Below are 14,097 nucleotides of genomic sequence, written 5' to 3' on the forward strand. Positions count from 1 at the left end.
ACAGAACCAACCAATGAATTTATAGAAAATCAGATGTTCCCTTGTTTAGATGAAAATGATGCTACCTTATGCAAGGAAAATGTCACAATAGAAGAAACGACTTATGCCTAAAACAAAAGAATCTAAAGAATGGCACAGCACCCAGATGTGACAGCAGAACACTTGAAATTCTTTTGGAATAAAATAGGAAAAGCAGTTATTGACTCATTCATGGACTCATTTCACAAAGGAGAACTTTCATATATACGCATCCTTAAAAACAAGGAATAATCACTCTGCTCCACAAAGGTAAAGACCTAGAAAAAGACAACTGAAACAACTGGAGACCCATAAATCTCACTATCTCTGGGTTTATGTCTTGTATTATGGGTCTCAAGCTATGTAAACCACATTGGATGGATATCTGAGCCCTTCTGCATATTATGTAGGATTAGACAAGGCTGCCTTTTCTCACCACTTGCTTTGAACTTGGCTGTGGAACTACTGGTCATTAAAATTAGAAATGGGCAATAAAGGCATAAAACCACTTACTTCCTCACAACGAGATGCAGCTTCTATCAAAGTAAAACATATGCCAAATGACAAAACACTGTTCTTAACTTAGTACTGCAAGTTAGCTCCCCTGAATCTCTCCACAAACAACCCATTTGTATGGTAAGAAATAAAATCGAAAAAAACAACAACCCAAAACCCCAACAAATGTTAGAATTTATGCACTGAAAGCTTCCAAACTGATCAGTAACATAACAAGTTAGTTTGGAACAAAATATAAAACTTCCTCCCTTCTTATGCTATCATACAGTGTGATGATGAAAGTTTCCATATTTCTTGTTTGAAATTTGCACATACTGATGACTTGTAAACAAATCCAGGAAAGCACAAAGAGTTTGAAACTGATGAAATTCAGAACATTATGTAACCATGACAGGGCCCCTTCATGTAATTCTGTTGTCTGCCTTGTGACTGAGACGACATTGGATCAGACGCCAATGTTGACACATACTGTTCACGTGAACCATTTACTGCGAAAATAACTCTCCTGCTCGCGAGCATAGTAACCCCATCCTATTGGCTGCAGTGGAGAATGGAAAGGTCAGTTAAGATATTCTTTGCTCATAACGTCATTATGGAAATTAGGTGCCACTCCAAAAATTCTACACTATTTAAGGCCCCAATCAGGGCCTTCGACTGACACGGTAGTGAACAGCAGGGCCCCGATTGGGGCTCTTCGAAAGATAAAGAAGATATTATCAAATCATTAGAAATATTCAATTGGTCCCATTTTTTTTTTTTTTTTTTTTTATCCTGAAACTTAATTTAAGAAATCTAAGGCACTAAAATAGGCAAACAAAATTAAGTCAAACATATACCAGTCTCCATAATAAAAAAAAGTTTCGTTTTTTTTGTTTGTTTTTTTTTGTTTGTTTGTTTTTTTTGCACTGAATTAGAAAAGATAGCAAACATATTCAAGAAAACTGGTTACATTAAATAGATCATATGAAACATGAGCACAAGAGACATCAGCATTCACGAAAATTTGTAGTAATAAAGACATTTCTTATTAGTCAGTTTATTCATATAATACAATCTGCCAGCCTTCCACTCAAAATCTAACACACAGTCAATACACCTATTCAAATTCCTTTGGCAGAAAAAGTACAGCAACATAAAAGCTTTTGAAAAAGTAAAAAGGAAGATAATGGGAGCAAGTTACGACAAGGGAGGACTTAAATATGAATATATGATCAATCTACCCCAAAATTTGTATTTACAATGGGCGGGAAAGTTATTTGAAACCACTGATATGTAAAATTGGAGTTTAATACCAAAATGGCACCTTGGGAAACTTACAAAGCACAAAAATATTTTTCACATTGACTGTAAAATAGATAAAATAAACTGTCTAGACAGAACTGATAATTTATGGAAAGCTGTTTTAACAACTTGCTTGAATAACAAGACCCTCAACAAACTGGATGATGTAGACAGAACTAACTTCCATAACCAGCTACTATTTAACAACTCATTAACTCTATGGAGACATAGTTAAATAGTTCATGTAGTTTTGCTGTGATGGGCAAATATTGTCATATTAAAAAAATTCAACACACTTTCACACAGAGACAAAGACATACAAATTATATATCAACAGAAAGTTTACTATCTCTTCTTTTAACATTTTAAAAGTTTTCTCATTAAATGCTGCTATAAAATTTTTTTAATATTTTAAATTATGTCACTAAATACTGAAAAAAAGAGAGAAAAAAAAGAGAAAAATTGGTATACTGTACTCACCAGGCATGTCATATCCATCAGCTAATCCACAAACATACAGTGATTTTCTCACACAGTAAGGTTCCCTGATTCTCATGAATCAGTTTGAAGTCAAATGTTGCACAGTAAACTGTTGAAAAAAAATAAATAAAAGATGACAACACTGGAAAAACAGAAAACGCAAAACCATGCAAATCCATCACTTGAAAAAAAAGAAGAAAAAACCAATTTGCACATTTCTGCTGCACCTAGATTATCATTTGCTGTAGTCAAAGCACCTCAAAGCATAGAACAGCACAGAGGGGCACTTTACACTGTTTGCACACGATTGTGGTGGCTTTTTTGTTGTTGCGTTTTTCACCTCTTGATGTGATGCTCCTTGTGCTTTGTGTTCGGCGTAACACACCTTGCACTCTCTCTGTGCTTTCCTAGTCTGCTGCTCCTTGGTGGGTGGAATGTTAGCAGGCCAGTAACTGCCTGGCCTCAGTTTCCCCATGTCTGCTCCTGTGTCTGGCAGATCTCCTCCTCATGTGTGTAAAGTGTTTTGAATTTCTGTAACAATGCTGTCATAAGAAAAACGAAGAAAAAAGAAGAAAAGCTTTTGCATGTATTGCCAAAAAAAAAAAAAAAAAAGGGGGGGGGGGGGGGGGGCACAAAAACAAATGCAAAATAAACATCAATAATATTACACAGCATATACACATGCATAATAATTCTGGAGTGACAGTATAAATAACACACATGCACAGACATGCCCACGCATAATACACTGACACACCCATTCCACAGATAACCCCCACACAATTTAGTAAGTGCACACACAGAAAATGATGATTTTACATTAATCTGTATAAATCATTCATTAAAAATTGTAAAAATCAACATTATTTACACAAGAAATAAATTAGCAAAGTATCAAATTGTAAACACACTCACCTCAACAGGAGTGGACGTGTCTGGAAAGTCAGTGCGAGGCCTGGGGCCCCAGTGAAAGGTGCAGCCAGTGGGAAGTTTGTCAGGTCTTTTACCCACTCATACAAATACTCTTGTTCCTCATCGTCAATATCTACAGTCATCAAGTCATCTTGTCTTGCAGTATGGCTGTCACTAGTGTCACTGTCGCTTTCTGTCTCAGCGTCGTAGGGGTCAGTCAGCAAAGTTTTGTCGTCACTTTCAAAATCATCATCTGGTACTAACTGAATGTCATCATCATCAAAAAAATCATCAGAGAATTCGTCACCAGTGTCTAGGAGGTCACATTCAATGTCTGATCCTTCTTCTCTCACAATTTCAACAGCCTCACACAGGGAGTATGTTCACTGTGTCGCCATGTTTGTTATGTAAGCATCATGAAAATTCAAGAAAGAAAGCCTTTCACGCGGTTGACGGTCAAGGGGAAATAACTCAATTTTTCCTAGACTGGACCCTCAAGAAAGCCTGATTAGTTTCCCTTTAATTGAACACTGCTGAGTGTATGAAAAAAAATTTGGAGATTTGTCGTATCTTACACTAAGGCATGTCGTTCTGTGTGGGCGGAGCGCCGGAGCTTCAGCTCCGGCACATCTCCAATGAGTTAATTACATATTAAAACAAAACACTTTTCTTCCAAACCTGGAAGAAAAAAGGAACTCAACAAATCAAATACATCGTGCATTACACAGAGAACAGACTACTTAACACAGATGAAATATATAACTTGTCTGGATCCAGTGGATACACCAAGAGATACTCAGAGTAGCGATTTAGTAGATTCAACACCAAGCCAAACAAGAGAAGCAAGGCCTTCAAGACTCACTTGTTATACACATTTAAAAAGAAATTAAAAAACAACAACAAAAAACAAACATTTTAATCATCAAAATATGTTTTGCATCTGTTGTTATAAAGCTTCAGGTTATACTTTTTTTTTTAAAAGCATGAGAGCAGATTCAAACCGAGCATGTTCTGGTGAAAAGAAACGGTCTTAGTCACAGTGCTATTGCCGATCTAGCGATGACATTCAAAACTTAATATTTAAGCATGCTTTATTTAAACGTGATAAATCAATTGCAGTATTCAAAGTGATCACACTGTTTAAATCATGTTATTTTGGTATATCTCCAGCATTTAAAAAAATTCTTTAAAGTCCGCAGTAAAGGAGATGTTGCCATCTACTCAAGCACTCTGTAACATTTGGCCATTTTCTCTGGATCCAGATGGATGTTCTACAGGTTTAGTTACGCTTGCTGGGAAACTATGACATGGTCGGTTCAATTTCTCTTTTTTGCTTATTCTGGTTAATTCAGTATTCACTGAAAAATATTCATATGCAGTACACACGTTGATAATGAAGTCTGTGTCACTGCATGTGTTCTGTCCAGAATTTGTAGTTCTTTTCTTTTAATTGTGAACAAGAAAATACAAGATCGGCACAGACCAGCCTAGACAAAGCTGACCGAAACACTGATTCAATTTTCTTTTATGTTCATTCTAGTTTATTCTGTGTCCACATTAGAATATTCATATGCAGTAAACATGTTGATGGTATGGAAATGTTAAAGTTTACCACGTCACACAGACATACATACACACACACACAGACAACCAAACACTGGGTTATGACATGGACTCACTTTGTTTACACAAGTGAGTCAAAAACATAAAACTTATAAAACATAAAAATAAATACATTACTCTTGCTGGACAACGCCATTTTGACTAACAATGTCTGCAAGTGCCTTCAGAATTTCCCACTGCCTTTGAGTTATACAGTACAGACCATACACATCCAAGGGATGTATCTTCGAACATTCTAGAAGAAAGGGAGAAACAAAGTTGGTTGTTTCCCTTTAACTATCAACCATGAACTGCTGATGAATGTTGGGCACGAGAGTTACATCCTGTAAGCGTACAACAGTGCATCAAAGGGGACTTTGGTCTCATGTCCCAAGGCAGACAATGGGTTAACTATGTGTGTGGTATGTGGGGAAAAAATATAATTGATGAAGAAAGTGAAGCGTGTATCAATGCTTAGATAAAGGTTCATAATATGCTTACAATCCCAATGACATGACTCAGAAGCTGAAAAGAAAACTGACTGAACATTTCAGGAGCTAAATAACTTTTGGAGCTCTTAAATCACCAGAGTGAGTTACAGGCTGAACTGTTGAAAAGCATTTGTTGCTGCTGCATCAGAGAGAAGGATGGAAGAAACAGTGCTCACTCTCCTTCATTCATGGTCACAGTGAGGCTCCAGTGAGTCCATGGCCACCAACTGTGGCATCTTTTTTGACTGAAGAGCAAAAGATTCCTGATTTCTATAAATGTTCTATCTGGAAACTCTTCTGGGTAGAAATACAGAATCACTTCCTCCATCTGCAAGCCGTGTTGTGCTGTCACAAAAGGAAAGTGGAAATGCCAAAGCACATTGTTCTGAGCACTGCAGTCCACCATTTAACAGGAAGCACTGAACTTTTTAATCACTTTGGCCACTGCATGTCTCAGTTTGTGTCCATCTCTCCTGATGACATGATTCTTCACTTCTGGTGAGACAGTGAAGACGGGATCAGGATCTGGCACAACACATATAACATGCAGAACTGCCATTCAAAAAGTGATGAGAAACTCTGAAAACCAGGCCCTGAAACTGGTGCTCAGTGACACACAGCCTTGATCAACACACCCAACTAGCCTTCAATATCAACCTCCAGAACTCCATGTTTCACAAATGATAAGATGGAGCCATTATTCAGCATCTTGGCACTTGCTCCCCCATTCAACTGACTGCATATGATGCTGTTGTATCCATCTCCATGTAGACTGACCAGGTACACATTTACTGTGAGCAATGCATTCCAGCATGAGCAGGTTGGGTGTCACTCACTGGAACAATTCTGGCCATGTGTGGGTGCAGTCAGTAGTTGACAACATGTAACCTGTTCTTCATCCTGTCACAGACAGTGTAATAATGCTGCACATTCTGCAGATGTCACTGGACACAACTAGATAACTGGGTCAGAAGTATGTCTTTGTCATGTTTGACAATGCAGTTGCAAAGCACCAATGATCATTTGGCAAAATCACCAGTCCCAGAAGGATGTTGTGTGTCTTGGTATGTTTCACTTCACTTGCTCTTCCCTTTGTCCTCTTGGAAAGATCATGAAAGGGACAGGCTTCAGAAACATTATCCTTCAGTCAGGCATCTGTGCTGCGGGTTGCACTGAAGCCGTTGTGGCCAGTAGACACTATAACCTTGCCACCAGAAGTCGCAATACTGTTTCGGAAGCTATGGAAAGGCTTCTTCTGGGAAAGTTTCTCAAAGATTCTCCATGTGCAAAGGAACCCCCCCAGAACACAAGCAGGCATCTTGAACAAATGGAACCTTTAAAAAACACTGCCAAGGGAGCAAATGCTATCTGTATGTAAAGTACAAGAGAGAGGTTCTTGATGGCAAGAAATAAAAAACAGAGCAGTTTGGTTATGTATATGAACAACTCAACAATCCTTTCTGTCACTCAAGAAGGATGACAAAGTCAAATTTTGCAATAACTTTGAACTGCTGGCTATTTATGTAGGCTACACCCTTTCAAAATACATAAGAGGGGAGCTCAGATATTTGTTGTAGCATTGCCTGGATTCTTCAAGCTGTATCTAACATTGTGTGAACCAAGTAAACTGTCAAAAAGGTAATTATGGACAAAAAAATTGTCCAAAGTTTATTGCAAATATTATTCTCCTGCTGAAGTAAGTGGGGCGTATGGACATCTGCACCACTGATGATGCTTTATTTACAAAATGAAACACTGCTGTAAACTGTAGTGAAGCGACACTTGAAAATTATAGGATTTGGGTCAGTAATGGAAAGTCTGTAATGTTCAGTTACATTTTAGCAGGTCATTCTTGATAGTAATGTGATATGAAGCTTTACAAACCAAATTTCAGTCATATAGTACACTTTATCATACACACTCTTTAGCAAAATTACTAAACCCAGTGTATTTTGTAACCATACCCTGGTGTATTCATACCATAATTCATTTTTGGCAGACAGATATATTTGGATGGCAAACTGATCAAACTTTCATGAAAACAAAGTGAAAATTTCCCCCTTACCCCAGTAGGGCGTCGGGGGGGAGGGGTTATGGTCGCCTGAAGCCCAACCACAACATCAATCAATCCCTTGACACCACAAACAAACACAACAAACTACACCCCCAAACAACACTACTCACCTACAACAGAACTAGACATGTCTTCCACAAGACAGGGCACACTGGGAATGCTGATCGCCGAGGAGGACATTCCCTTGGACTTCTTGTCTGAAGAATCAGTGTGGCGGGGAAGAACATCATCTGATATATGCCTTGTTCGTGGCCCACAAGCCCGGCGGGCTTCAGCAAATGTCTGTGGCAGGTGCTTCATCCCTGAGCCTTTGAGACCATAGCAGCTGGCACTTCGCACAGATCTGCAGCAACAGACAGAACACAAGTCGCACACACAGAAATGGTGATCAATATTTAAAATATGGTGGGACAAAGGGTATATACTGAATGATTCTTTAATACATAAAGAAAGATAAAGAATGTTAAAAATACAGAACGATACAGAGAATAGTAAAAATCAGGCTATTGAGCACATCATCATTTAAGCAGCATCTCTTAGATTTTTTTTTCTGGGGGGGTGGGTGGGGGGGTGGGAATATTCACATATAAGCTGCAGTGGTTTTTAAGCCGCAAATGTTAAACACACACAACAACAACAAAAAAAACACAAAAAAACGATGCAAAAACATCTCAAATTTAGTCACAGTTCAATTGCCTTCAGTTTTAAAGCTGTATAGTAAGCAATGCGTCATGTTTTCAGCATGATGGAAGTTGTCTGAGAAAGGGCAATCAACTGAATGTTGCATGTGCTTAAAGGCCATATATAAATTTGGAGGGAAAAAATGTGAATTAACTGGCACACTTTTACAGTGAGTTCTGAATTCCTGAAGAGTGAAAACCAGTTCTGAAACCTAATATGAATTTAAAAGTAGACTGGAGACTGAAGGCAACACTTGATTTGACCTGAACGTGTCATCAGGAAAACCCACAACATGGGAAAAATCCACAAAAACACTGCATCGTTATTTTTGCCACAGGGGTCATAACTGAGTGGAAAAGTTGCAGCTAATAGTCAAAATTTCACGGTATATATTGATTAAAAACACAGTTTTATAAATACATATGGGTGGATACCATGTATACGTCAGATGATTTTAGTCTTCTGGCTCTTTTACTCATCAAGGGTCTGAGTTTGAATCAAACTGAGCGTCAAGATGATAAACCATGGCTGCACGTGCAACACACACTTGGCACAATGAAAAAGAACTCATGCCAACATAAGTGTTATCCTCCTAAAATCCTGCAGAAGAAACCCACTCTTTGATCAATACGCAATTATATAAGCATGCACTCAAGGCCTGACCAGCTCAATGGGTTACACTTCTAGTTAGGCATCTGCCTAGCTAGATGTGATTTAGCATACATGGATGAATATACAAATGCAGTGACACCTCCCTAAGATACTGAAACTGACCTTTTTAAAAAAAAAAAGAAAACAAAGGTTTATATAAAAAATACATATGTTGGCCATTTTGGGCTGATTTTATTATATATATATATTTAACTCACTTGTGTAAACAAAGTGAGTCTATGTTTTAACCCGGTGTTCGGTTGTCTGTGTGTGTATGTGTGTGTGTGTGTGTGTATGTGTGTGTGTGTGTGTCCGTGGTAAACTTTAACATTGACATTTTCTCTCCAAATACTTCGTCAGCTGACACCAAATTAGGCATAAAAATAGGAAAAATTCAGTTCTTTCCAGTCACCTGGTTTAAAACAATATTGCACCTCTGGGATGGGCACAAAAAAATAAAAAAAGGAAGCCTAATTATATGCAAACTGCATTTACTGTTATATTTATATTTTTTGTATTCTCTAAACTTGGCACTTTGATCTGATATTCTGACACAACAACAAGAGCAGTCATTATTATCATTTTTTGTTCAAACAGGAACTCCTTTTGCTAAGCATGGAAGTTTCATTTATTTTGCAAACGTTTTGGTGCAGATAGTAAAAAAGGGAAATTACTCTGTAATTTATGCTAGGGGACTTGATTTGCTTTAAACTGATCTTTCTCATCTTAAACATACATTATATTTTGAAATTATACTCAATACATAAAAAGCTTGTGTGTTTTACTCTCAGTGTACAGGGCTTTCACTATGTTCATTCGCCCAAGTGGTCTTTTTCGGAAAATACTAAAATCAATGACTCTGGTTAGGACTTTTTTTCTTCTTTAAATTTTACGCAAAGCTTTATAATAACAAATACAGAACACATTTTAACGATTAGATTTTTTTTTTTTTAAGTGTATCACAAGTATCTTGAAGGCCTTGCCTCTCTTGTTTAAAAATAATATCAACACAGTAAAGCGCAGAACAAAGAATATTCTGGCAATACACTGACTGTTGCCAATAACTGTACATGCATACATACTTGCGAAACAAAAAAAATATGAATATGCTATCACACATGCACAAACATTACACACTCTCACACGCATTCCCCTTCTCTTTACTACCCAGTAAATGCCTGACTCATTTAAATGCAGTGACACCTCTCCGAGATACTGAAACTAACCTTTTTTTTTTTTTTTTTTTTTTTTTTTTGGAAAAGGTTTATATAAAAAAATACATATGTTGGCCAATTTGGGGTGTTTTTATTTTATTATATTATTTTTAAAAATAATATCAACACAGCAGAGTAAAGCGCAGAACAAAGAATATTCTGGCAACAGACTGACTGTTGCCAATAACTGCTAAAAAAGACAGTTCTTACTATGAAATCAAAATTACTGATGTGCAATGATACACTAAGGTGGTATACATTTTGCAGCTTTTATTCCCGTTTCAGCAATTTGGGATTGTTATTTCAGCAAAAAACAGAAACATAAAACATGTAATGTATCTCTTATATTTTTTATACACAGACTTATGCACATATGTATGCACAAACACATGCATACATACACATGCACATATTTACACACACACACACACATGCACACACACTCACACACACACAAGCACATGCTTATACACTTGCGTAACCAAAAAAAAAAAGTCACACGTGCAAAACCATTACACACTCTCACACGCATTCCCTTTCCTACCCAGTAAATGCCTGACTATACATATAAATGAGTGCAAATATGCATCCACCCTCAATATTACCTTCAAGACTTAAAAAAAAACAATTGCGGCTCACACATGCTCTCTCACATCCCGAACACCACCACTCATACACAGGCACGCACACACGAAGGCACACACACACACACACACACACACACTAATATGCAGACACACATAACACATACCTTCCACACTGAATTAATCCAAAACACAATATCAAAACCACTAGAGAACTAGTGCACTCATCCCTGTTTATCTAATACTCATAGGAAGAGAAAAACAATAATAAAATAAGAACAATTAAAATAACAATTATAAACACTATACACCATAATGACACAATTAACAACAACAATCATAATATTACAGTAAATGAATTAAACAAATAAGAAGCTCTCTTAAATGATTTCACATATAATTTCTTGCAGCTCATGATCCATAAACATGATTCTGTTCGGGTGTTACTCATGAAAACATATACTGTCCATGACATCAATCCTCCTTCACTAACACACACAGACACACAAACAGACAAACACACACAGACACACAAACAGGCAAACACAAACACACACACAAACAAACACACACAGACAAACAAACAAATTTCCACATGAAAGACTTCATGTCAAGTTTTGTAAGCAGTTACTTGGTGTACATAAAAGAGCAATGGTTCTCCCCGTTTTAGGAGAATTAGGAAGATTTCCTATTAGCCTAAAAATAATATGTCAAGTTATTGGCTATTGGATACACATATTAGAGCTTCCTCAAAATTCACTTGTATACACAACATATAACTGCATGTATCGTCAAACAAATGAAAATGTTCAGTGGCTACTTTTCATAAGAAATGTATTAACTAGCACTGGATTAGATCATGTTTGGAAAAATCAGTTCACTTTTAGTGTTAAAAGATTAAAGCATGCTGTATCCAAGAAGCTTGAAAATGAATATATAAAATTTTGGAAACAGAAACATGACAGTTCATCTAAATTAGCATTTTACAAGAACGCTGTGACAAATTATAAAATTGAACCTTAATTAAAGAATACAGCAAATACACAACACAAGAAAGCACTGACCATGTTACGAATCAGTGCCCATGACTTACAAATCGAACAGGGAAGATATAAAAATACACCGAAAGAACAAAGACTGTGTGATACTTTTAACAGTTTAGAAGATGAGATTCACCTTTTAGACAATTGTGTAAAGTACAATACTTACAGACACAGATTCCTAATCGATATATGTCGTCCAAATGCAAAGCCTAGTGAACTGATCCTTCTAACAGAAATACAGCCAAGGCTGGCGAAATTTGTTCATGAATGTTTCTCTTCTTAATATGCTCATGTTTATGTTTCATTGTGTCTTATAAACTTTAAGGTTTTATGACAATAAAAAGTATTCTATTCTATTCTATTCTATTCAGACAGACACAGACACACAAACAGAAACATACATTCTTTACAATAACAACAACAACAAATCAATGATAATACCAAATCACTGCAGTGTAGTACTCTCATTCCTGACTGCTCTATCCATTCTATCTATCATATATCTTCAGAAATAAAGGCAATATCAACAAGAGCAATATCACAACACTACAACAATAATAAGAACAACAATAACAACACTACTACTTAAGAATAATCATGATAATAAAAGCAAAAGCAGGAACAATACTAATAACTACACAACATCACTATGCAACCAGTAAATACAACAATAAAGCTATTTATTATATTGATAACAGACACAAGGAAAGACTAGACTCTCAGGTTCCGTCGGTTGGCAGCCCACTTTACCCTTAAAGAAGAGATACTCCCAGGGTTCACTGAAAGGGGGAAAGAATGATGAATCCATTGGCACCAACACAATCACAACTGGAAACGGTAAACGGACTTCGATCAGAACCGAAGGAATTCCCATGTGTCTGTGGGCGGAAATTCTCCACTGAACGTGGCATGAAGATCCACAGGACCAAAAAGGGTTGTATGAAGAATCTGACGAATGCGCAGCAGTGCACTGCACCAGCAGATAAGACGTCGGAAAACCAAGGCCAGGATTCAAACCACAGTGCCAAGGACATCCTCGCTGATAATTCAGACAAATCATTTGTACAAGATCTTAAAGCCAAATGCCAGAAACTAAACTTGCCACCTGCAAGTGCAAAAACGGAATGGGAAGAGTTGGGCCAGAAAATAGACAGAAAACTTGATGGGCTGTTAGGAAAGAGCACCTTGGAACATACGTTAGCCATCTACAGAGATACTGTGTACACAACCTGTCAGGAAACCTTTGGAGTGAAAGAACCAAAGACAATAACACCTCCTCAAAAATCCAGGTGACAACGAGAAATGGACAACATTTGAAATGCAAAAAGAAAGCTCAAGAAAAGGATGAAGACTGCTTCAGAATTTAAGAAGCAGGGCCGACAGAAACTTTGGAAAGACCTGAAACAAAACACAGTGCCCTCAGTAAAGCAGAATCAGCAAGGAGAAAAGGAGAAAAAAAGAAGAAGACAAAAGACTGCTTCTTCCGAGACCCCTTTAAGTTCACCAGGAAACTGTTCGAGCAGCCCAAATCAGGGACACTCACAGTGGACAAAGAAACACTTGAACAGCATCTCGGGAAACCATATTCTGATCTGCAGAGCAAGAAACCACTAGGTCTGAAGGGTTTGGTTCATCCCAGGAAACCAGATAAGAAGTTCAGCGATAAACCACCAACCCTTGAGGAAGTACTGAAAGTGGTCAAGAAAGCCAGGGCCAAACGAAATACCGTACCTGCTGTACAAGAAATGTCCTAAAGTCCTTGAGTGGCTGCACAGAGTGATAAGATCAGCATGGAGGAACCTGAAGATCGGTGACTAGTGGATGATAGCTGATGGCATGTACATCCTGAATGGGCAGAATTCAAGTACCATCAGCCAGATCAGACCAATATCACTCCTGAATGTTGAAGGAAAAATCTTCTCTGTCCTGGCTGCAAGACTGACAAAATACCCCACAGAAAATGGGTACCTGTATGTGTCAGTCCAGAAAGGCAGCATCCCAGAGTTCCTGGTTGTGTAGAACATGCCACAATGACTTGGGATGCAATCCAAAGAGCAAAGGCAGAGAAAATGTACCTAGACGTGGTATGGCTGGATCTGGCAAATGTGTATGGGTCAGTTCCTTGTGAGATGATCCAACTGGCTCTCGAGATGCACTATGTACCAACAAACATCATGGAAATGCTGAAGAATTACTTCCATGGCTTCTCAACGAGGTTCACCACCAAGGATTACACGACAGACTGATTCAATCTGGAAGTGGGCATAGCCATGGGCTGTGCAGTTTCTCCAATCCTGTTTGTGCTGGCAATGGAAGTGATCTTGAAGGCCTCAATGAAGGGCACGATCAAGCTGGCCTTGGCAACAGACACCAGACATCTCCTTTAAAAGCCTTCATGGATGACACAACAGTCTTTTCAACAAAAGAGGATGACACCCATGAAATATTGAAGCTGTTGGACCAGCTAGTTGCCTCAGCCAGGATGAACTTCAAACCAAAGAAATCACGGAACCTCTCACTGCATAAAGGAAAGGTAGCTGAAATGGTCAC

At 37.8% G+C, this 14,097-nt stretch overlaps 1 protein-coding gene across 1 annotated transcript in view; it reads right to left on the bottom strand.

The window, feature by feature from the left end:
- The window catches only part of LOC143274624 (GATOR1 complex protein DEPDC5-like), a 200,464-nt gene that overhangs the window by 90,902 nt on the left and 95,465 nt on the right, over nucleotides 1-14,097 (bottom strand). The window contains exon 17 of the mRNA XM_076578494.1: nucleotides 7,485-7,717. Coding sequence (XP_076434609.1) covers nucleotides 7,485-7,717 — 233 coding nt within the window. The remainder of the gene's footprint in view (nucleotides 1-7,484; nucleotides 7,718-14,097) is intronic.

Source organism: Babylonia areolata, chromosome 29 (assembly GCF_041734735.1).
Source record: "Babylonia areolata isolate BAREFJ2019XMU chromosome 29, ASM4173473v1, whole genome shotgun sequence".
Classification (NCBI taxonomy): Eukaryota; Metazoa; Mollusca; class Gastropoda; order Neogastropoda; family Buccinidae; genus Babylonia; species Babylonia areolata.